Source organism: Convolutriloba macropyga, chromosome 12 (genome assembly GCF_964194025.1).
Source record: "Convolutriloba macropyga chromosome 12, txConMacr16.3, whole genome shotgun sequence".
NCBI lineage: Eukaryota > Metazoa > Xenacoelomorpha > Acoela > Convolutidae > Convolutriloba > Convolutriloba macropyga.
The window spans coordinates 21,648,953-21,674,430 of NC_134479.1; the positions used below are offsets into that span (position 1 = coordinate 21,648,953).

Here is a 25,478-nt window from a genome sequence, read left to right on the forward strand (position 1 = left end):
CATATTCTTGCAGATTATTTATCTAAGGAGTACGTTTGAGATTCCTACACAAATTTTTCTATGGGAAAATTTCTTACGTCCATAACCGAAATTTCTTACCTGACATAACGAATTTCTTTTTGCGTCCAAAATTGACAATATCTATTCTCTTTTACATCCAAAAACTATACGAACTCTCTCTTGCATCAAAAACGAAGATACTGAATCTATCCTGTGTCCAAAAACGACGATACAGAAAAATTTTGCGAATCTTCTAAAACCAAACATACCGAATCTCTTTTGCGTTTAAAAGCGATGGTACCGACGATAGCGAAGATACTGAAGCGCTTTTATGTTTGAAATCGAAAATACCAACGTCGTTTTATGTTCGATGTTCTGGACTAGGGAAAAAGTGTATTTTTGATTAATGGTTTTAATAGCACTAAGGGTATCGAATCATGACCACTAAAATCTCTTTACACGAACAACTTTTGTTCTTTTTTGATCCTCAAACAGTTTAAAAACTGTCACTTCATTCGAATTGTCCCAAATTTGATTTATTAAGGAAATGAGGTTAACAAAAATTGTTCCAAAGCAATCGAAAAGTTTTCAGTGTCATTAATCCAAAATCACGATTCCAAATTGAGTTCTGTATTTGATGCGAAGGAGTTCGAATCGGAATTGATCTTTTGAAGATAAGCGTTATAGTTCGGCATCTTCCCATATGAATAAACAGTTGAGTTGCAGAAACAGTTGTCTTATAGAAGCAAAGTTGCGATAATGATGAGCTTCTCGTCCACTCGATCAGCGAAGACCTGGTTCATTACTTTTCTCTGGCTTATTGTTATATTTGGTTCCCACATGGCAATCGAGCTGATCGAAGTCAATTTTGACCCTGAAAATCCTGATATGTTCCAAAATGCAGAGACATTGGTATACAGTACCGGACAGGGTGTGAGTTGTGAAGAGAATGTGAACCGATTGGTGGCTGAAACACACCAACAACAACCTTCAACTTCATCTGCCGAAGGTACTGAAAAACAATGAATACCTCACAAAGCATAACAGTGTAAAAATTTGTAAAATTATAAAAGTAAAATCATAAAATCATAAAAATTTTGCAAAAATTTATCATTCTAGATATGCTGTTCACTTCGGAACCGACGCAACCGATTCTTGAAAATTACAGTTAGAAACTGGTTCACTAATAAAAAGTTTCTCACACCAACAAAAATGAAAAATAATGCCCGTCATGCCATTCGATGCGTTACATCATTCATCCTAACCTTGCTCTTCGCTTTCGCCTGTGTTTTAAAAAATGTACTGATTAAAAGCTGATTTTTATTGGTTATATAAAAACATCTAAATGACCCCCCCACACAAACACACAAACGCATTTGCACACTTAAACACATGCACATTCATGCACACCCACGCACAAAATCTCATTAACACACATATACATACATACACATGCTCTCAAGCAAACACGCGCAAAAATATTCTCACATGCAAACACACACAGATAGACATACATGCACATTCCCACACACACACACACACACACACACACGCACACACACACACAAACAAACACACATACACAGATACTCATATATATGTATATATATTTATATATATATATATATATATATATATATATATATTTATATATATATATATATATATATATATATATACAGTACCGGACTTATTACGTTTATACATATATATATACATATATATATATATATATATATATATATATATACATATATATGCGTGTGTGTGTATGCGTGTGTTTGTATGTGTCCATGTGTGTATATATGTGTGTGTGTGAATGTGCTTGTATGTCTATTTGTGTGTGTGTTTGTATGTGAGAATATTTGTGCGCGTGTTTGCGTAAGTGCATGTGTATGTATATGTGTGTTAAAGAGATTTTGTGCGTGGGTGTGCATGAATGTACATGTGTTTAAGTGTGTAAGTGCGTTTGTGTGTTTATGTGGGCGTGATTTATATGTTTTTAGATAACCAATAAAAGTCAGCTTTTGATCACTACAATTTTCAAAACTCAGGCGAAAGCGACGAGCAAGGTTAGGATGAATGATGTAACGCATCGAATGGCATGACGGGCATTTTTTTCATTTTTGTTTGTGTGAGAAACTTTTTATTAGTGAACCAGTTTCTAACTGTAATTTTCAAGAATATAGGTAATTTTTTTTTTGGAGGGGGCTTCAACAGCAAGTTCAATCACTTCTATGCTATCTGTTTTGAAAGTTTATTTTTTTCTGCTTTCTTTTACATACAACTTTTTCTAAATACAACTTTTTAAACAAAAATTTATAACGGAAATACTTTTGAATGCATTGATTGAATGAATTGTATGTAAACACATACATTTCGGAACAGTCTGTGCCAAAAGCCTTTTTTCTGTACATCATAAAATCGATAACCCGGACTTTTATATTCAAACTGATCTGGACATTAAATGTATTATCTTTTTTGTCCCATTAAGAAATGGGGTAGTTTTTGCCGACAACACCAGCCAGAATCTTAGCCAGTTTACTGTCTGGACATAAAATTGGGACTTCTTTGATTTTCGACTACAATGCCCGGATTCCTTGGGGGTGTAAAAATTCTGTAATCCTCTTTTATCAGAGAACACGGCTGCTGTTGACACTCTTCAGCGAAATGTGAGGACATCAATAATTGGAGAGAGGGAATTTGAGCAGCATCGAGGTCGTGGTATTGTATTCGAGACACGCAACCAATTGTTCTATTACCCACAAATAATAGTGACCAGCACTCTGCTGGAAACCCGTCCAGTTTCCGGAGAGGAATCTGATCCTGGTTCCGATTCTGATACCAATGATGACAGTGGATCTCCGAAAGTACGAGAAATGAGAAATTTTTACAGACGACGAGGAAAAAACGATCTTGTTAATCGAAGGAAAAAATCATTACGTCTTGAAAATCACTACTATAATCATACAAAACGTTTTTTTATTACTTACAGGTTATGTAGAACAAAAAGCTCAAGTGGATTTATACCAAAAACTTGTTCGTATTTCAATGTTTCAATGAATAGAAGATAAAACCCAGATCAAGGTTTCGAGATCTGGGTTTCGACCTCTGATCAGACCATCTTCGAGCGCATACCACATCGTACTCGAATTATACGGTCTGCTAAAGGCTTTTAACGCGCAAGATTTGATCATAGTAGGTTTCGAGTGCACAAATGTTTTGTCAAAGTAGCGCACGAATGGTTGGTAATAAGAGATTTCAACGGCCCGATCAGTCTGATCATAGGTGTGGTTTCAAGTGCACTTTTGTCTGAGACTGCTTCGCATGCACGAAAGTCTGATTACACAGTTTTTCAAACGCATCAATGTCTGATTAGAGACATCTAGTAGATCACAAAAAATATATCTTTACTGCTAGCCAGTGTCCCTATTTGAAGTATATTGGTTTCGGGAGGCTTCAAAAATACCCAAAACTTATTTACATATTCACTTTAAGGGCAATATTAAGGTCAATATTTACTTATTCAACCGTTCTCATCGGTTTAAATTTCTTCACCATTTTTATTCTTTTGTGTTGGGAATAATTCAAGGTCAGTATTAATTTGGCTCTTTTCCGAAAAACGCTTAAGTTTTTTAACTTTCCAGTCCTACATCCCACCCATCCGGACTAAACTATTCTCTTGAATAGTACAATACAGTAAAATTAGTATAACGTAAAAGTATATAAAAGCACCATCACCATATTTTGGTACGAGAGCTTTTTTTAATAAGCGTTCGTCTCCTCATTTCGCATTCTCTCAACTAAATTTAGTCTCTCTTCAAATTGCATGTCAGTTCCGATATCTCGTTGATCATCGTTGGACAAATTGTGAATATGTTTTGTAGTGTTTTTGGACTTATAACACTTTTTCGCTGCCCATACAGCCAAACGGACAAATGCAAGACACCATAAGGAGAAACCAAGCAGACCAGCCAGCTCTTTAAATGTATGCAGTGTTGACCCCTGGCAAAAGGATTTGAAGTTGTTTTCCTCAGAATGTTGTTGATGGATTTTGTCTGCCATCTCACTGACTAATTCAGGCGTGACATCAAGCGTAGGGACATCCTTGAGTGCCGATCTGATCTTATGCAACACCAAATTCCGACTCTCTTCTGTAGGAGTGACCGATGGAATGCTCGGGATGTTGAAAGCGGTGTCCAGTTGTTCGGGAGTTGTGATTGTTGTTATCAGTCCACTGTGTTGAAGACAATATACTGGATCGGGCAACATGACCAGTCCTTTCTTCGGGTGAACCAGTTTACTATTGCAGGGGGGATGTACTAGTCAACTTTTACAGGCTGGTACACTGTTTGAAAACTTTCTGCCCCCACTGTACGTTATGTTATAAAGAAATTGTTGATCGTCTGCCGCGTTGAGGAGGCACATAGAGTTCCCAAGGTAGATTGCTGTCGGTAAAATTGTCAATTCGGTTGCTTCTAGTGTGCAAGTCTTCAAAACAGCTACCTCGTGATTGTATAGTGCCTCAAGCAGAGTTGATCTTGCGCGCTCACCATCGCTACTGGCTTGGTGCAAAGTATCGGCAATTTTGTCCCCATGACTGATATTCCTCACTCTTCATTTCGGCATAGCTTTCTTCTCGCCTTGATACGATCAAATAGTTCTTTTCTAGTTTTAGAGTTGCGACCGTCGTTGTGTTTTTGATTGGTTGTGGCAGAGGGATTGCTTTGTAGGCATCGCGAATTGGTTCACCACTGTATACTGGCACCTCCATTGTGATTAACAGTCCGTGTGGATTGGAAAAAACATTTCTCATTAAGGGCAGGCTGTAAAGTAAACTTGAGTGGTCGTATGGAATTGAACACTTTTTATCTCCCAGCTTCAGAGTTGTAATTTTTTTCCGAAAATCGTCGTAGGGTACTAGTGCAGCTGGCAGTATCCCCTTGGATAGCACTCCAATGCTTGAAAAAAATATGTTTCTCTGTTCCTTCAAATATAGTTTATGTACTTGCAACTCGCTGTGCATAGCATTGAGAGTCTTTGATACGTTGTTAATTGCGATTTGGGCGCCAAAGGCATGCATAAAAACATCAGACCTTCGATGATCACAGGCTTGCTCTGGTTATATTTCTTCCATTGTTTTTTGAAGCACCTCCAGGTTTTTTTGCAGAATCTCAAAGTTATTCTCTGAGTAGTTTAGCACTTTTGTGTGTCATCATGAAGCTTCAAACTATTGCTGGGCATGACATGAATAGACTCTCTTTCTTCGTTGTGCAGGTGAACCATTCTTGATTCCAATTAGTACAATCGTCCTTCCAATTGTTCCATCTTTCGCTTAGAACTTTCGCACAGAACAAAATTTGAGAGTAGTCTACAGACTGCTTTTTCCAGTAAGGGTTCTAAAGTTATCGCCGTCGCACCTCCCATTGCAAACAGCAGTGGTGATCTTCTCTGTCGCTGAAGAGTGATAGTCTGGTTTACAAAAGATGCTACTTCTTTGACAAGCTTTGTCCTCTATTTCTCTGCTCTTTCGTTTTCTATCTTAATAGATGAGATTATTCCGTAGAAGTGGTGCTGTGATAGTGCGCTTATTTCTGGGTTGTTGCAAAACTCGGAGCTCTTCCACGTTTTCTGTTCCAATTGCTGAAGTATTGAAGAGAATTTATAAATTGATCGGAGATCCACGCTCAACAGCTTTGGAATTGGGACAGCGATATCCACAGTCAGATATGAGTCGGCCAATTAAACGGGAGTTTGAGGTTGAAAGAGAACATGCGCAGTAGTTCTTGCACTCTCCACTGTTTGCTGTCGTACCGCAAGTATTAAAATAAATATCACAAAGTTCTACATCTAAACACTATTTTGGTTAATTACTGCGCTAAACCTAGATAGCTTTTTTTTCTGTATTAGAATTAGTGCGACATTCTGTAATAATTCCCCCCAAATTTGCTGAAATTTATTTGAACTAATTAGCTCTTTTTTAAATAGGAGCTATTTAAATATGTTGTACGATCGTCCCCATCTTTAATAAAAATTTCAGCTCATCTTTTGATCTTTACAATTTTTTTAGGCAATGCTATATAGAAAAACTTAATCAGGTTCCCTTTTTATTATGTTTTTAAAACATATATATATATATATATATATATATATATATATATATATCTTTTTCTTTTATTCGTCGTCAATTCCGATTCGTTTAGGGTACTTCACTGCGCGTCTTTCTCGTGTTTTAGCGATGAAGTTTACTGTTTCGTCAGTTTTGGTTCCCAAAATTTCTGCAGATGTTTTTGGTTTGCACGTTTCCCTCTTGGCGCTAGCAGGTGTTGACTGTACTTCACTGACGTCCCTTAAGACATTTTTTGGCTTGTGTGGTCGTTGGGGCAGTGGTGTAGAGTCAATCTCTTTGGCTCGGGTTACAAAAGGGGTCTGGTTCTCTTGGGTTTTCTCTTGTTCCGGAGTGATCGGTTCTGTTGGTATGTTAGTCTTAGTGGGCCTTTTAGTTGAATGTTCTCGCTCTGCAAAGAGATCGTAGAAAAATTCTTTATCCTCGTCCATCCGTTTGAAGGGACTCTCTTGTTTAGGTCGTCTTGATATAACTTTTGGGATGAACGTTTGATTGTTTTTGTCAATGTGAACTTCCTGGTCATACGTACTTTGGCGGCTGGGCCATTTCTCCTGATGAGATGATCTTGTTTCCATTCTGGGTAACTCGTCTTCCTCCTTCACAGGCTTCAATCGATTGGAGTGGACTATCTGCCATTTCTTGGAGTTTTTGTTTTTTGAGATTTTATAGTTGACTTCTGAGGTCCTTTCGATGATGTTATATGGTCCGACCCAGGGAAGAAAACACTTCCTTGATTTTGCTTTTTCGGGCGCAAAAAGCCAAACTTTCTCTCCTGGCTTTAGTTCCTCTCCAAAAACGTTTTTCTGGTACAAATTTTTTTGTGTTTCTGGTTTGTAGCCAAGTGTCTCTCTGGCATTCATTTGTGCTTGCCTGAACTGTTCATTGAGCCATCTTGTGAATTCGTAGTTGGCAATTTCGTGACCAGTTGCTTTTGGGAGTAGCAGGTCAATCGGGTGTTTGCATTCTTGTCCAAACACAAGTGAGAATGGAGTCTGTCCTGTTGTTTTGTGTACTGTCGTATTATAGACGAAGTTGAGATATGGAGTCATTTGATCCCAGCTACTTGGATTGTTTGAGCAATATTTGGAAACAACATCCGCAACAACTCTGTTGTTACGTTCTACCATACCATTTCCCTGCGGGTGATATGGAGATGTTCTTGTCTTCTCTATTCCAAAACTTTTGCACACTTCTAGTATTTTTTAGCTGCAGACCTTTAACCCTTGGTCGGTGTGAAGGCAATCAAGTTCTCCAAACGTCAATACCCAGTTCTCCACAATTGCTCTAGCAACATCTTCGGCCGTAGTTCTTTCTATGGGAACGCAAACCACGTATTTCGCGAAATAGTCCGTCAAAACGAGAATTTATTTTGCGCCGCTTGTCTTTGCTCGGGTAACAGCTCCCAGGATATCTGCTGCCACTGAATCGGATCCCAACGTTGATTGTCTGCAGAGGGGCTATTCTTTTCTTTCCAGCGGTACTTCGTGCTTGACACGGGGTGCAGTTCTCACTTTTTCGCTCAACGTCTTTTCTCATATTTGGCCACCAAAACCTCTGTCTTGCCCTGCCCAAGGTCTTTTCGAAAGCAAAATGGCCTCCGTTGAGTTTTGAATTGTGAAGTTGTTCCAAAACTGTCTCTCTGAGTCCCTGCGGTACTACAAGTTGTTTTTGTGTTGTATTGCTTCCTTCCACATGCCACTTCCTAAACAGCACGCCATCAGTCAGTTCCAGTCTATTGAGTCCCAGAGGCCCCATATCGCTACTGCATCTTCTCTTTGTGCTATTGCGTTTGCCTTCTTAATTTTTAAGTCTATCAGCGGATTTTGGTCTGGATGTTTCTCAGCGTTTGCCCATTGCAAGATGAGACGTAAGCAGGTATCGTTTCTTTGAGCCAGCCTAAATGAGTTTACGTCTTCTTGAAATTGGATACTCATTGGTTCGTTCGCGTCCTCGGCTGTAACTAAGTTAATTCTTCCGAGGGCGTCTTCCAAAGAGTTAGCTGATGGGCAACTTCTAAACATAACCAGTCTCTCAGCTTCAGTTAGCTCAAGTGTGATGCTGCACTGTCTTGACAGTCCATCTGCATTCCCGTGCTTGTCTCCTGATCTATGTACTACTTGAAAATCAAATTCTTGCAGTCTTAAGCATCCTGAATATCATCTCGTCATTGTTTTGTCTAAAAAACCACTGCAGCGATGCGTGATCTGTTCTGAGCACAAATTGAGTTCCCCAAATGTAAGGCTTAAACCATTTCATCGCCTGAATGACTGCTAATGCTTCTTTTTTTGTTGTTGAGTATCGACGTTCTGCTGGCGTCAAAACTCTATTCGCGAAATCCACTTGGTATTCTACACTATCGACAATATTCGAGAGTACTGCCCCTAGACTGTTGTCACTTGCATCCGTGTCCACGATAAAGGGATAGTTGTAGTCTGGATGCTTGAGTACTGAGCTATCAATCAAAGCCTCTTTCAGTTTCTCGAACGCATTATGGCATTCAGGGTTCGAAGTGAAACGGCTGTTCTTTTTTGTTATCTGGTGAAGAGGTTTCAATATCCCAGCAAAGTCTTTGATGAAACGTCTGTAGTAACTTCAAAATCCAATAAAAGACCACACTTCGGTAACGTTTTCTGGTCATTTCCATTTCCGTGCTTCAATGAGTTTGTTGTCATCATGTTCAATTCCCTCTGGGCTCAGTTTGTATCCTAGATAGGTTACGGATTCTTGAAAGAGGCGGCATTCCTTGGGTTTGAGTTTAAGATTGGCCTGGCAAAGAGCGTGAAAAGCGATGCGCATGTGTTTTTCGTGTTCCTCCACATTCTTACTAAACACCAGAATGTCGTCCAAGAAGATGAGGACAAATGAGAAGAGATATTCATTGGAGATGCTTGTCATAAGTTGTCGGAAGGTTCCCGGTGCATTGCAAAGTCCAAGTGGAAGTCTGAGGTGCTCGTAGTGTCCACCATCGAGAGTGAGAAACGCAGTTTTAGGTATAGCACTCTCAGCTAATGGGACTTGCGACAATCCAGAGGCCAGATCGGGGCTTGAGAAAATCGTTGCTCCGTGAAGATGATCCACTATCTGGTCAATTCGCGGGAGGGGAAAAGAGTCTTTCTTTGTTATTTCGTTTAGTCGTCTGAAGTCTGTGCACATTCGATTGCTCCCATCCTTTTTGGTAACGAGAACGATTGGTGCACTGTAGGGGCTGTTCTGATGGTCGGATAATATTTCGTGCCAGCATGTCCTCAATCTCCATCTTAACCACATTGATCATTCCAGGTGCAAGTCTATGGGGCGCGAGCTTGATGGGCAGCGTATCACCTGGGTCAATTTCATGCTGAACCAAATGTGCCTGTCCAAGTTCGTTGTCGTTCCTGCAAACACATCTCTGGACTCTCTTAGCAGTGTTCTTCTGTCGTCTGTTTGTTGGATTCTGTCTGGAGTTGCTAAAGAACAAATTTGTTCTAACTCTTCATTGCATGACAGGGTTAGGTTTGTTGCTGCAGTTAACCCGTGCTGTGTTTCTTCCGTTGTTTCAGTTTCATCAAGATCAGATTCTGCTTCCGTGTCCGAAAGATGTACGTGTCTGGGGATTTCAGTTTTATAGGCAAATTGCTAATTTACACCATTGCTTTCTTTCTTCATCATCAGCTGCATAGAATGGAAGTTGATTGATACTTTATTCTCCTCCATCGCCTGGGTTCCAAGTATCGAAGGCACGTCTGTGTTTGGGGTCACCAAGAGATCGGCTTTCACTTTAACCCCGATGTCGAACGTTATTTCGCCAGTAAAAACGCCAAGTATTTCGAAAGGATCGTTGGTGGCCGAAAGAACTTGTTCTCGGAAACGTCTGAGTTTGGAACGCTGTTCGTACTGTGAGTATCCTTTTTCTGATAGAATGTTGACATTGCTCCCAGTATCCACTAACGCTTTGTGTTTTTGTTCGTGAAGATCAACTATCACGTAGACTGTAGGTCCAAAGACTGCTTCGGCTTGAACTTTGTTGATACTGCTCAATTGCTCTGGGTTCGCTCTCTGTAAAATGCTTTTTACGATTGGTTGTCTATCGATGTCCACCTTTGTGGATATACCCGGTTGTATTGTTCCTTTCTGTGGACACTGATTTAACAGGTGCCCAAACTTGCGGCAATTATAGCACTGCATTGCAGACGTTCTGCGTCGAAAGCCTTCCGTTCTTCCCGGAGTTCTACTCTGAAATCTGGGCTGATTTGATTTGGATAGAAACCTTGTTTGGGTCTCAAGAATATTCTCCATGATATGTGTATGCCGCTCTTGCTGCTCTAGCATCCTATTGACCTTCTGGTCTGAAACTAGATCATTTGATTGAAACCCGATGACAGACTGGTGTTGAGTGCTCTAAAGTCAGCTGTTACTGACTCATCATGATCTTGTTCACCCTTTGTCCGTCTCACATGTTCGTTTCTTCGTCCTCGCAGTCAACTGGATTCCGCTTTACTGATGGCATCTAGAGCAATGGCCCGTTGTGTAGCTGCATTGAAGCTTCCCGGTTCTTCCTTCAGGAGTGTATATCTGATTTCGCTGTCCAACAGTCCGTCCATAAAGGCGTCTTTGTTAGCTTCCTGTCGTCCCGCAACATCAAGATGAGCATTGGTGGCCTCTTCTAACTTACTAACTCGCCTTGAGAACTCTTGGATTGACTCTGATTCTGATTGAAGATTTTTGAATTCGGTGCAGGCACTCCTTGCGTTCGGAAAGTCGCCGATTCTGTTGTTAAGAACGTTCAGAAGTCTCTCTATGGTCCGGGCTGGTTGTCCTTGCACTTGTTGAAAGTAATGATCGGGAGATGTAATACTCATCTAACGCATAATTGTTCAAACACGTGGGTAGGACCTCGCGTTGTCTCTGGTCATCTCAATTATTGGCATTTGACATGGATTCGAAGTGTCAAACTCTCGAAGTCGCGGCGGGGGTATCGGAGAGGGGTGAGAAGGGGTGGTGCTACGACTATTTGCTGCTGATTGTTCGCCTGGTTCTGTTGTTGCTGTTGCTGGTTGTTTGGTGCGTTGTTCATTTTTGGTAATTGAAGTAATTTTCGATGCAAAACCAAATGACACGGAAAAAAATATAGATGAGTTTTGCCTTTGGAACGTAATCCAAAGATATAATTAATCGGTTCTCTCAAATTCTAATTTTGCGTTTTTTTGTTGGAAAAAGCAAAACCGCCTTCCAATCCGAAGATTCCCTCTGTGGTCGCCAATATAGAATTTGAATATCTAGGGTTGAGGTTTTACCCTATTCACAATTCCACAATTGTTCCTAGAATCTAGTTTTAAAGAAAACTACTTGACGGGATAGTAACTTCACAAACCTACTACTCTTAACTAGACTAAAGGGTTATAACAGGCCCTCCTTTCAATTCCTGAAGAAATTATTTTCAGGCGCTATTGAACTGTAGTCAATTGCCAATAATAATGATGATATTAGAATATGTTTGTAATGCCTCTCTATGTTTTATGATATTTTAGTTTCTAGGAAGTGTTTTACCAAATGAAATAAATTGGTGACTCTAAGATTGAGAATTATATCAGGTCCTCAATTCAATTTCCAATTAATCAATCAACCAATATACTTAAAACAAATAGTAGATGACGTGAAAAGCTCGTCGGTGTCCACTCCACAACCCAAACAGAAGAATATTAACCAACTTGATAGAACGTTAAGACATTGCCCATCAGGTACTTCAGGTTACTGCAGACCGTTTTAATTGTCTACTTGGTTCACCATTCCGTAGTACATGGGTTAACTTATCTTGCCAAGTCTTCTACGAGCAGGCAGGCCTACCCACAGAGTGGCTTCACTATGAAGTCTCCTAAAAGGAGCTTGGCCGATTAATACTCTCAGAATTCAATCGTCTTGATTTTGTCCGGGATTCGATGCTGTCCTCCATTACGTTAACCTAAGTTAACCTAATCATTGTTTGGTTGATCACTTCTTCACTAGTCACCAAACTAATTTAAATTCAGTTACTTGAAGCTAGATTGATTATGATTTCAGATCCTTAGAGAAGTATTGTGAAGTTACTAATGTTGTACAGTTACACTGTTGATTAAGAGAAAACCGAAAGAAACGAATAGGTTTTAACCAATCTTAATTTTTTTAAGGCTATTGTTCCTATAGAACAACTAGTTACAAAAGCCTATGAGTGCAGAGTATCGAAGCGTTTACCAAATACCTACTAGATACCAGTTTAAGCTGTAATAAGTTATAAGAAGAGGTCTAAAAAGAGAAAAAAGTGGAAAATTTGCTAAGTTAATTTAACGAAAATTATTGTTACCAGAGTATACTAGTTCAAACACTTATTACAATTTTCAGTACCACGACAGAGATCTGTTAACTTATTCGTCGAATCAAATTTACTCTGCAATTTCGATTATCACGAAAATATAATTATTTTCAGACTGATTTTGGTTACAAAAATTGGCTAAGATTGAGCCGTATATATACTGCTTATCTATGTTTGGTTATGATAGTTTAGTCCTATTTCTACCAAATGTTCTGAATCTTTGTGTGAAAAATACCTTTTTGAGAAAAGTTTTGAGAAGGTCATTCATTACTTTGATAACCTAGGCCCCTATTTTGGGTTTCTAATCCAATATTACGTGGTTGAGAATTTAGTGTTCAATCTATGATATAATCTTTATCAGAATCAATATTTACTTATTCAACCGTTCTCATCAGTTCAAATTTCTTCACCATTATTATTTTTAAATTTAGAATTCGCTTTTGTGATGGGAATAATTCAAGGTGAGTATTAATTTGGTTCTCTTCCGAAAAACGCTTAAGTTTAACTTTCCATTCCTACAGTCGTCTAGAAACAAATTTTTTTTCCGGCAAAACTCCATATAACCACACAAACTTCAAACATATTTTTAAACATTAGTCATGAGCAACAGAAAAAATACAACTCGACTGCTTAATTATTTTACTTTTTTCAGTTTTCATGATTCTCTACAAAATGAACAGTTCAAATGAAGTGTTCTAACATAAGGGTGTTCCTATTTCAAAGAATCGAATACAAATCTACCAAACGATTTTTGTTTAATGGAATTTTGTGCTGAAACTTATTGAGGCATTAGTTGGTGCCTCAAAAACCTCCAGTGCGTTTGATGCTGGAAGCATTAAATGCAAAATTTTTTTGCGTATTTCAATGATTCGTTTAAAAAGAAATATTTTTGGAGTCACTAGTCATGACTCAACTGGAATGCGGCGTTATTTTTCAGACCCAACCATCCTTTTTTGATGATAGAAGTAACAAACAATTAAAATTTGGGCATTGGGGATTGTTCTGCTAAAATCAGATGCGACACTGCCACAAATCTTTTTCTTTGGGTCTAAAATTTGTCCATCAGAACTTCAAATAATCTCGTTAATTAGGTGATTTAATATTTTCAAATACAGAATTCGTGTTAAAAATTATTCATCATGATAGCAAAAACGAAAAATTGGTTGAAGTCAAAATTTATTTTTGACATAAAATCTATCTGTTTTCTTTTTTTCCTTCTTTCTTTCTTTCCTTTCTTTCTTTCTTTATTTCTTTCTTTCTTTCTTTCTTTCTTTCTTTTTCTTTCTTTCTTTCTTTCTTTTCTTTCTTTCTTTCTTTTTTCTTTCTTTCTTTCTTTCTTTCTTTCTTTCTTTCTTTCTTGCTTTCTTTTTTCTTTCTTTCTTTTTTCTTTCTTTCTTTCTTTCTTTCTTTATTCTATACTGGCTTATGATTATTGCAATTGACTCAAAAAAAATATTGATCACGGAAGACAAAACAACGGTCAAAATTTTTTACTGCTCTAACAAGATTGCACCCTTTTTGAAGTTGGAGGCTTTGTTCAGTACATTTGGACGTACCATCTTTACGAGGATGCCGCACGTCTGGGTTTTAAAGATGTGGGTGCGGCTCTCACATTTGAGCCAGATGTTCCCTCTGATTTGGATTTTTTGAGTCAGTCAACAACAGTTGGGGGAATTCTACGTTCACACGAAGAACTAGAAAGAAGTAAGATATATTTCAATATATTAGTAAGATATACTCCGAACCTATGTACAATTTTCTTTTTGTTTTTTTTTTCGGTTGCTAAACAGGGATTGATCTCTAGAAAATTATACATTTTCATTAATTTGTTTGTTTAGTTTTGGATGAGAGTGTAAACGCAATTCCAAGACTTGAGGAATACAACATTCCGGAGACCTGTGCGAGCGATGACGATTGTTTAACTTGGAAAGCCGACGCAACAAAGCTCCTACCATGCGACCGGTGACGTCACTAAATATGTTTTCTGCTAAATTTTTTTGATCAGACTTTAAGGGAAATTTGGCTGACTTTAGTGAAAACTTTCCTCAAAAAACTTATAGTAACCTGATACACACGAAAACATACTAAAACTTGCCTTGCTTTCGAAATTATGTAATGTAAAATAAATAACAACACCCAGCCTGAAATCCCAGAAAAAAAGTTCAGACCAGACTTTTGTGGATTCCCTATGCCCCGATTTTCCAGCGTTCATTAATGTTTCAAGACCGTGTAATAATGAACGCACGATGACCCTGTTGCGTTCACTTTGGTCTGAACATAACGAATTTCGGTCTGGGACCCCTGCTTGGCAAGGCTGGGCTGGCCGCTGGGGAATTCTTTGAGATGTCCGACCTTTGACAAAAACAAAGTTCCTCTTTAGGAAGTTTTCTTGACATTATTTTTATTTAAACTCAATATTTTCACGCATAAATAGCAGTTTTTTTATAGAATTCGTCTCAATTATTTTTTTTTGGATTTGCTTATCATGGCCGTGCGCTTCGGGTCAAAATTTTTTATTCGGAAATGGCGCCTGTTCTAAAATCAAATACTCCGCCTCTAGAAAATGAACTTATTTTGAATATAAAAAATTACGTCACAACAATTTTTATAATCGAAAGAGAAGTAAAATTTCTGATACAAAAACAAAAATTGGAATGCCTATCAAAATGAATGAAAATGCGCAAAAAATATGGTAAAACTAAATTTTTCGCAATTTTTTTAGAACGATTGGAATCAGTGAAGCAGAGTCATAATTCATCAAAGACTAGCAATTTAATGTTGTTATTTGGAAGCGAAGAAGAAAGCCATCATTAAATCTTTCAAAGTTTGCCTCATAGGCTTAAAGATCGGTTTTTCTCGAAGCGCAAGCAATCCAACGTCTGGATCAGAGGTGACTTCGGTCTGCTTAGATAATTTCATAATTAAACACGTCTTGGTATTTTCAAAAGTCATTTTGAACGAGGACTTCAACTTGAGCAGCCACTTATCATCTCAAACAAGCTAAAGACAACTGATACTGACTGAACAACGAGAGTTTCTAAGTACTCGTGGAATTGGATAACACGGGACTCTAAATTGAGGCATTGAGTTTATAGATATTTTTTATAAAACGGATCAAAATTAAAATTAAAATCTATCCGCAAAAACTGACGAAGGCATAAAAATCAGGAGCGTAGAATGCTCGTAAAAGGAGGTTCAAATCAAATAAATTATTTCAAAATTTAACAAAAAACAAGCGTGTTTTGTTAAAAAGAATACAACCCACAATCATATAAAGAACTGTAAAAAAATTTTCAACCTGAACTAAATTTCAAACCGAAAAATATTTTGTTCATTTTGAAAATTTACCATGAAATAAAACTTTCAAAATTTCAAACTGTACTAAACCTTTTTCTATACAAAAAAGAAGGAATATTAATTGTAGAGGAAAGAATGCTTTAAAAAATCAAAACTGTAACCATCAATTCATATGCCGAAAAGTCATTAAAATTTGATCTATGGAAGTATAACATTTTCGCTTAATAGTGTACAGAGCCTGTTGACAACTACAGGGAAATGTACGTAAAAGTAGCACATTTCTGTCGCACTTGATAAACAGTAGTGTGTGTGTGTGTGTGTGTGTGTGTGGGTTACAATGACGTGCTTAATGCCGGATTTCTCGACTAATTTCTTTCAATTTGTAAGCTATTTTCGACGACCACGTGCCATTTCTTGACAAATATGTCTGAAAAAAGCAGTTTCTATAAACTTTGTGTTTTGAGGACTCGAGTGAAAAAAGCTCTGTCCGCAATTTTTACAATTCAAATATCATTCTATGTGTAGGAATATAGTTACACAAAACGTGGAATTGAGTTACTCTTATCGTGGAAGCCATTTATATTTTGTTGCAAGTCCTTACGGATAAATACAAAAATTTGCACAACTTTGAACAAAAATTTTGCCTGAAATTATATCATACCCAAATTTTATTTACAAACATTTGACATCCAAACCGAATGATTAATTGTTCTTGTGAACAATTATATGTATAATCGCAAAGCTGCTATTTGTCGGAATCTTAGCCGGAATTTTTTTGAAATTAATCACTACATGTTTTTTTCTTCATTTCGGTCTAATTGACACAATAAATTATGAAGCTATTCCCAAAAACACGCTTTATAAAAATTAGGATGCACGTAAATCCAATTTGAAGCAAATTGAAACTAAAAAAACCTAGTTCAATTCGTTTTGACACACGATCATAAATCTAACCTCAAAATACGGTTGGCGCAAATGCTCGTCCAAAATCAGGCATAGATACTTGATTTTTTGGACAATGACCATGTAAGGTGCGTGTATGGAATTAACTAACTACAGCAACCGAACTTGTTTAATATTTGATCAAGTTTGGTTATATCTGGAACTAATTACCAAGAAGAATAATTCTTTGGCACATACTGTATCTTACAACCAAAATAGTGTCAAATAGACCAAAATGAAACAAGGGGGCTCGATAAGGTGCGTACGCAAATAATGTTCCGACCCCGCTCATCCACATTCTTGTCTTAACCGGCTACCAAATGATGAACCGATAGAACATTTTCAAAAACATACATATCGTTCAAAAAACCACTAATGGAATACAATAAGACCACGCTAGAGGGCCGACGAAACTTTTCCTTAATAAGACAACTGGAAAAGACAAAAAATCAAATAACAAACATTAATTACGACCAAAACTCGATGACTATATTAAAAAAACATCATAACAAAAACAACTTTGCACCGACCTAAACAAAACAAATTCAACTTATACTTCAAAAGAAAAGATATGAGACCTGAATTGTTGATTCAATGCGACTGGGTAACAGTTCGGCAAAAAGGAGCAAAAAACTGCGTATTCGTGAAAACAGTTTTCAATTTTCATAGTGATTATTGTCATTAGATATAAACAAAATCAAAAAAGTGATCATTTATATCTCCATGGGAAGTAATTGAGACCTGCCATTATGAAGTGTACGTCATACAACTACAAAAAGAAGTACAATTACCCGCAAAAATAAACTTTGGGCAAAAAGGGCAGTGACATTGTTAAAACCATAAGCTTGTCACTAATAGCAAACAATGTTCAATTTCGCAACATCTGGAAGCCAATGGAACCTACCAATAACATTCTGATTTAAAAAGAAAACAAGTCCGTTAAAATGTGCTAATATATACAAATCTCAAGCATGTTATCAAAATTTCGTAGTAACAGTAGTAACAAAGCCGCAAAAAAATTTGTTAAAAGAACAGTTATTAATTAAATTAATGCACACTAGAAACAGGTTGTGACCTGTCTCTACAGAATATAAGATACAACTCAACCAAAAAAATATTTAAAAACAATGGCGAAGCTCAAATTCCAAATATGATTTTGAAAACAAATTTATCAAAGGTCTTAACAGACATAAGATTTCAACAAAAAGAGACTGATTAAGATAGAACACATTAGAAAACCAATTGGGCATGTCATTACTGAGACTAGGTCACGAGTCTAGAAAAGAACAATTATCAGCAAAAGGAATCTGTGCTCGAAATGGCAGTGACGCCGTTAAACCCTAAATTGTTACTAAGAGCAATTAAAATTTTCAATTGCGCAATATTTCAAAACCAACGGGACATACCAATAAAGTTATAGTTAAAAAGAAAACAAACGTACATTAAAATTTGCAAACTTGTAAAATTCGCAAACGTGTTTTGTAATTTCATAGTAACAGAAGCATCAAAGTCGAGAAGCAATTGGTTTAAACAAAAAACGTTTTAAATATGTTTTTGAAAACTTTTTTTTTTCAAAAGTTAAAACAGACTTGTGAACAAAATGATTTCAACAAAAAGAGACCGATTGAGATGCAAAACCTCAGAAAGCTAATTGGACCTATCAGTATTGAAACTAATTCACGCGAATACAAAATAAAATTTACAGGAGGAAGCCGAAACTTCACAAATATTTTTACGACACCACAGTGTTCAAGACACTATTTTTATAATATGTTATCTGCAAGAGCTTTAAATCATCATCTAGTTCTCATCTGAACATTAATAAGTGTGAAAACAGTTAATTTCAAAGTGATTATTGTCATTTGATATAAAAAATCAATAAAGTGTTCATTTATATCTCCATGAGAAGTAATTGAGAGGGCCAATATCCAGCGTACGTCATACGATTACAAAAAGAAGGGCAAATACCAGCAAAAAAAAAACTTTGGGCAAAAAGGGCAGTGAAGTTGTAAAAACCATAAACTTGTCAGTAATAGCAAAAAAATGTTCAATTTTCCAATGGAACCTACCATGACATTCTGATTTAAAAAGAAAACAAGTCCTTTAAAATGTGCAAATTTATACAAATCTCAAGCATGTTATGAAATTTCGTAGTAAAAAAGCCGAGAAACAATTGGTTAAAAAAAAGTTATTAATTAAATTATTGCTCACTAGAAGCAGGTTGTGTCCTGCCTCTACGAAATATAAGCCACAACGCGACCAAAAAATTTTCATAAACAATGGCGAAGCTCAAATTCCAAATATGTTTTTGAAAACAAAATATATCAAAAGTCTTAACAAACGTAAGATTTCAACAAAAAGAGACCAATTAAGATAGAAAACATTAGAAAACCAATTGTGCATGACTTTACTGAGACTAGGTCATGAGTCTAGGAAACAACAAATATCTCAAAATGAATCTTTGCTCGAAATGGCAGTGAAGCCGTTAAAACCATAAATTGTTACTAAGAGCAAATTAAATGTTCAATTGCGCAATATTTCAAAACCAATGGGACCTCTCAATAATGTTATAAGTAAAAAGAAAACAAACGTACAATAAAATGAACAAATTTGTAAAACTCTCGAACATGTTATGTAATTTCATAGTAACAGAAGCATCAAAGTCGAGAAGCAATTAGTTTGAACAAAAACGTTATAAATATGTTTTTGAAAATAATTGTTTTTTTTTCAAAAGACAAAAACAGAAATCTGATTTCAACAAAAAGAGACCGATTAGGATGCAACACCTCAGAAAGCTAATTGGACTTGTCATTAATGAAACTAAGTCACGCGACTACTAAATAGCAAATACAGGAAGAAGCCGAAACTTCACAAATAATTTTACGACACCACAGTGTTCAAGACACTATTTTCTTAAAATGTTATCTGCAGGAGCTCTAAATCATCATCTGGTTCTCATCTGAACATTAATAAGGGTGAAAACTGTTAATTTCTAAGTGATTATTGTCATTTGATATAAAAAAAATCAATAAAGTGTTCATTTATATCTTTATGGGAAGTAATTGAGACCTGCCATTATCCAGTTTACGTCATACGACTACAAAAAGAAGGACCAATACTCGCAAATATAAACGTTGGGCAAAAAGGGCAGTGAAGTTGTTAAAACCATAAACTTGTCATTAATAGCAAAAAAATGTTCATTTTCGCAATATCTCGAAGCAAAATGAACCTACCAATAACATTCTGATTTAAAAAGAAAACAAGTCCTTTAAAATGTGCAAATATATACAAATCTCAAGCATGTTATGAAATTTCGTAGTAACAGTAGTAACAAAGCCGCAAAAAAATTTGTTAAAAGAACAGTTATTAATTAAATTAATGCTCACTAGAAACAGGTTGTGACCTGCCTCTACAGAAAATAAGCAATCACTCGACCAAAAAAATTTAAAACAATGGCGAAGCTCAAAATGCAAATATGTTTTTGAAAAAAGATTATCAAGGGACATAAGATTTCAACAGAAAAAGACCGATTAAGATACAACACATTAGAAAACCAATTGGGCATGTCATTGCTGACACTAGGTCACGAGTCTAGGAAATAACAAATATCCCCAAAATGAATCTTTGCTCGAAATGGCAGTGAAGCCGTTAAACCCTAAATTGTTACTAAGAGCAATAAAAAGTTTCAATTGCGCAATATTTCAAAACCAATGGGACCCACCAATAAAGTTATAGTTAAAAAGAAAACAAACGTACAATAAAAATTGCAAATTTGTAAAAGTCTCAAACATGTTATGTAATTTCATAGTAACAGAAGCATCAAAGTCGAGAAGCAATTGGTTTAAACAAAAAAACGTTATAAATATGTTTTTGAAAACATTTTTTTTTCAAAAGTTAAAACAGACTTTCGAACAAAATGATTTCAACAAAAAGAGACCGATGGAGATGCAAAACCTCAGAAAGCTAATTGGACCTATCATTATTGAAACTAATTCACGAGAATACAAAATAAAATTTACAGGAGGAAGCCAAAACTTCACAAATAGTTTTACGACAGCACAGTGTTCAAGACACAATTTTTATAAGATGTTATCTGCAAGAGCTCTAAATCATCATCTGGTTCTCATCTGAACTTTAATAAGAGTGAAAACAATTAATTTCAATGTGATTATTGCCATTAGACATAAAAAATCAATAAAGTGTACATTTATATCTCCATGGGAAGTAATTGAGACCTGCCATTATCCAGTGTACTTCATACGACTACAAAAAAAAGGACAAATACCCGAAAATATAAACTTTGGGCAAAAAGGGCAGTGAAGTCGTTAAAACCATAAACTTATCACTAATAGCAAAAAATGTTCAATTTCGCAGTATCCCAAAGCCAATGGAACCTACCACTAACATTCTGATTTAAAAAGAAAACAAGTCCTTTAAAATGTGCAAATTTATACAAATCTCAAGCATGTTATGAAATTTCGTAGTAACAGTAGTAACAAAGCCGAGAAACAATTGGTTAAAAAAACAGTTATTAATTAAATTATTGCTCACTAGAAACAGGTTGTGACCTGCCTCTACAGAATATAAGGCAGAACTTGACCAAAAAAAAATTATTAACAATGGCGAAGCTCAAATTCCGAATATAATTTTGAAACCAAAATTTATCAAAAGTCTTAACAGACAGAAAAATTCAACAAAAAGAGAGCAATTAAGATAGAACACATTAGAAAACCATTCGAGCACCTCATTATTGAGACTAAGTCAGGAGTCTTGGAAATAACAAACACCCGCAAAAAGAAATTCTGATCAAAATGGCAGTAAAGCCTTTAAAACCATAAACTTATCACCAAGAGCAATTAAAATGTTCAATTGCGCAATATTTCAAAACCAATGGGACCCACCGAAAAACGTTATAATTAAAAGGAAAACAAAAGTCCTTTAAAATATACAACTTTATATAACTAACAAATATGACGTGTAATTTCGTAGTAAAAGAAGTATCGAAGTCGAGAAACAGTTAATTTAAACTAAAAACGTTATTAAAATGTTTTTGAAAACAATTGTTCCTTTCAAAAGTCTTAACAGACATAAGATTTCAACAAAAAGAGACCGATTAAGATACAACACATCAGAAAACCAATTGGGCATGTCATTATTGAGACTAAATCACGAGACTACAAAATAGCAAAAACAGGAAGAAGCGGAGATATCAGAAGTAATTTTACGCCACCACAATGTTCAGGGCACTTTTTTATAAGATGTTATCTGCAAGAGCTCTACATCATCACTTGGTTCTAATCTGATCATCAATAAGGGTTTTCCTTTTAAAAGAACTAAATAGGAATGGCAACAAAAAAAACCCGACAGTTGGAATGTTTAGACATCTCGAAAATTTTTAAGAAAAAAAGTAGTCAAAGTCGTCAGTTAAAACATATAACTAACAGAAAAGAAGCTGTTTAATTCAATAAAACATTTGAGAGTTCTTAATAGTGAGATTTAGTTACATGGTGAGGAAAATTGAAGCAAGAAAGAAACAGTCGGAAAAAGCGTTTTTCATAAAAATAATGAAAGTCATTAAAAAAATAGCTATTTACTGTAATATTTAAATAGAATCTGGTTGTTATACAATCTGGGCAAGCAATTCTATCATTATCAGTTATATGTCGAACAGCAACCAAAAGAAAGACAAACATACAAAAATTTTTTTTAAAAAGTCACTAAATATTGCGAATCTCAAGCATGTTATGAAATTTTGTAGTTACAGTAGTAACCAAGCCGGGAAAAAATTGGTTGAAAAAAACAGTTATTAATTAAATTATAGATCACTAGAAACGGGTTGTGACCTGCTTCTACAGAATATAAGCTGCAATTCGACCAAAAAATTTTTAAAAACAATGACGAAGGTCAAATTCCAATAATTTTTTGAAAACAAAAGTTTCTATATAACTTAACAGACATAAGATTTCAACAAAAAAGAGACCGATTAAGATACAACACATCAGAAAGCAAATTGAGCATCTCATTATTGAGACTAAGACTAAGTCACGAGTCTTGGAAGTAACAAACGACCGCAAAATGAATCTCTGCTCGAAATGGCAGTGAAGCCGTTAAAACCATAAACTTGTCACCAACAGCAATTAAAATGTTCAATTGCGCAATATTTCATAACCAATGCAACCTACCAATTATGTTATAATTGAAAAGATAACAAACGTACATTAAAATGTACAAATTTGTAAAATTCTCAAACATGTTTTTTAATTTCGTAGTAACAGAAGTATCAAAGTCGAGAAACAATTGGTTTAAACTAAAAATGTTATTTATACGCTTTGAAAACAATTGTTTCTTTCAAAAGTCTTAACAGACATAAGATTTCAACGAAAAGAGACCGGTTAAGATACAACACATTAGAAAACCAATTGGGCATGTCATTACTGAGACTAGGTCACGAGTCTAGGAAATAACAAATATCCGCAGAATGAAACTTTGCTCGATAGGGAAGTGAAGCCGTTAAAACCATAAATTGTTACGAAGAGCAATTAAATGTTCAATTGCCCAACATTTCAAAACCAATGGGACCTACCAATAATGTTATAATAAAAAAAATTAAACGTAAATAAATGAAAGCATTGTCTGGTTCTCATTCTACACTTGAGAAACCATTTGGATCATTGATTGAGATGTTTAAGTCACTGAATTATAAAAAAAATGAATACAAAACAGAAGAAATCCACAAAAACAGTTTGGTCAGAGCCATAAAAATCAAGAGTTTTACTCTGAAACCATAATATATGGTCGTTGGGCCTCATTTTTTGTATCTAGTATACGTTAGTAAAAGAGCCGTGATTTGAAATTCCTGTCCGTAACATGCTTAAAAACTGTAAAGGCGGAAATACTTTCTTAAAAAAGGCCCCTTAACCGTAAAGATCCATGGTGAGATCAATATCACACCTGATATTGCTGCGCGGCAACGAAAAAACTCAATTGTTCAAATGGTTGCAAGGCAGATTAATTTTAAACGAAGTTTGTCAGTATATTAATAATAAATAATGCATTTCATTTAATTATCGAGATTAAATTTGGGAAAATGTGGCAGAATTATAATTTCAGTAGACTTATAAAGCTAGCGGGAATGCAACTAGCTCTCTTTTTAAGCATACAATGAAAATGGTGGCAGTTTTAAGGTGTCTACTTCCGCAAATTTAGAGAAAGTGGGCTAAAAGTGGGCTATTTGGTCCCATTTTTGACGAAAATTCTGAATTTTGAAAAATTTAGCATAAATATTAGCTAAAAAGCTCAGATCGAACAATTCCGCAACCCCCTTCATCTCTTACGATCGAATCAGTAACACTGCCGTCAACAATTGCAACAAATTTTGTGAAAAATACGGAAAATGTGAATAAAAAATAACGGAATGTTGTCTACTTTTCACGAAACTTTAAACCTCGATAATTCCCTATAAAAATCGATAATAAAAAAATCTTTTTATTTCCATATTTTACGATCGAATCAATAACACTGCCGTTAACAATTGCAACAAATTTTGTGAAAAATACGGAAAATGTGAATAAAAAATAACGGAATGTTGTCTACTTTTCACGAAACTTTAAACCTCGATAATTCCCTATAAAAATCGATAAAAAAATCTTTTTATTTCCATATTTTACGCTGGAGGGACTTTATAAAGATACCACTCACAACTCTTTACGATGATTATATCGATCGGTCAAAATTGTCTGAACAAAAAATACCCAGTATAGTATATAGTTCCTCCCCCCACTAAAAGTGGGGTCGGAACAAGAAAGACTAATTGGTGATTCAATTCCCTCTTTTTAATAATTATGAATTAGGAAGATATTCAGCACTTTTGCTATGCCATTACGCATATAACTGTTCAGAATATCAATTATTTCAACGTAAAAATATTTTCTTGAAGTGAAAATGGTTACGAAGAAGCATTGCCACTCGCTTCCACAAAATGGCAAAAAAATTTTGAAATGTTTTCGGACATTGACCACGTAATTATATCTTTGCAGTGCTGTTCCAAATATCAAAGGTAATTTGTGATAACTCATTGCAAAATTTCTGAGAAAACTTAGTGAGAATTGTGATTTTTTTGTTCAGTAAATTAAATAAATTGTCGGCTAACGTCTGTTTTACATCGCCATACTAGTCAAGGCCCTTCTGATTTCTTTTACATCTCATATCTAATATTATAATCTTTAACTACCGTGCTCTCTGGTCCTCAAAACTAACCCCCATCCCCAATAAACTGGTCCAGAAAACATATTTTTACCGATAGATTTCAACGCTACATCTACTACTGCGCTAAAGACCAGGAAAATTTTTTGATTCGTGCCTGCAAGAAAATGTCCAGAAACAGGCTTCCGGAGGCTTTCGCTGGTATCTCTGTCAATTTTGAAACCCGGGTTGGCGGTCTCGTCAGAGGAAGGTGTGTCCAGGAAGCACTTGGAGAGAACTATGAAGTCCTTAATTCTGGAGTCCAGCCTTTTTTCAGGAATCTGATTAATGATATGAAGCACCCTTAAAGAACAAAAAATTTATGGAAAAAAACTTGAGAAAAAAAATTTATTAGCTTTGATGGACCTCCATAACGTCTTCATATAGTTTCAAATAGCTTCGAGTCACTTACATTGTGTGTCTTTAAAACAGACCACGTTTTTATAACAAGTTTAATTTCTTAAAAATATTTTGTGACTTTATGAAAGTTTATTTTTGCTCATTGCGCTCATTTGGTCATTGCTTTATGACTTTTGGTCTAAAATT

At 35.8% G+C, this 25,478-nt stretch overlaps 2 protein-coding genes across 2 annotated transcripts; both read left to right on the forward strand.

Annotated features, from left to right (window-relative positions):
- The first annotated feature begins 682 nt into the window (after nt 1–682).
- Nucleotides 683–3,234, forward strand: LOC142350419 (uncharacterized). The gene is made up of 3 exons (XM_075402266.1): nt 683–1,009; nt 2,638–2,918; nt 3,082–3,234. The coding sequence occupies exons 1-3, from the start codon at nt 760–762 to the stop codon at nt 3,232–3,234; spliced, it is 684 nt and encodes a 227-aa protein (XP_075258381.1). The 5' UTR covers nt 683–759.
- A 7,805-nt stretch (nt 3,235–11,039) lies between these two features.
- Nucleotides 11,040–25,240, forward strand: LOC142350420 (uncharacterized). The gene is made up of 4 exons (XM_075402267.1): nt 11,040–11,091; nt 13,977–14,156; nt 14,291–14,414; nt 24,994–25,240. The coding sequence occupies exons 1-4, from the start codon at nt 11,040–11,042 to the stop codon at nt 25,238–25,240; spliced, it is 603 nt and encodes a 200-aa protein (XP_075258382.1).
- The last annotated feature ends 238 nt before the right edge of the window (nt 25,241–25,478 follow it).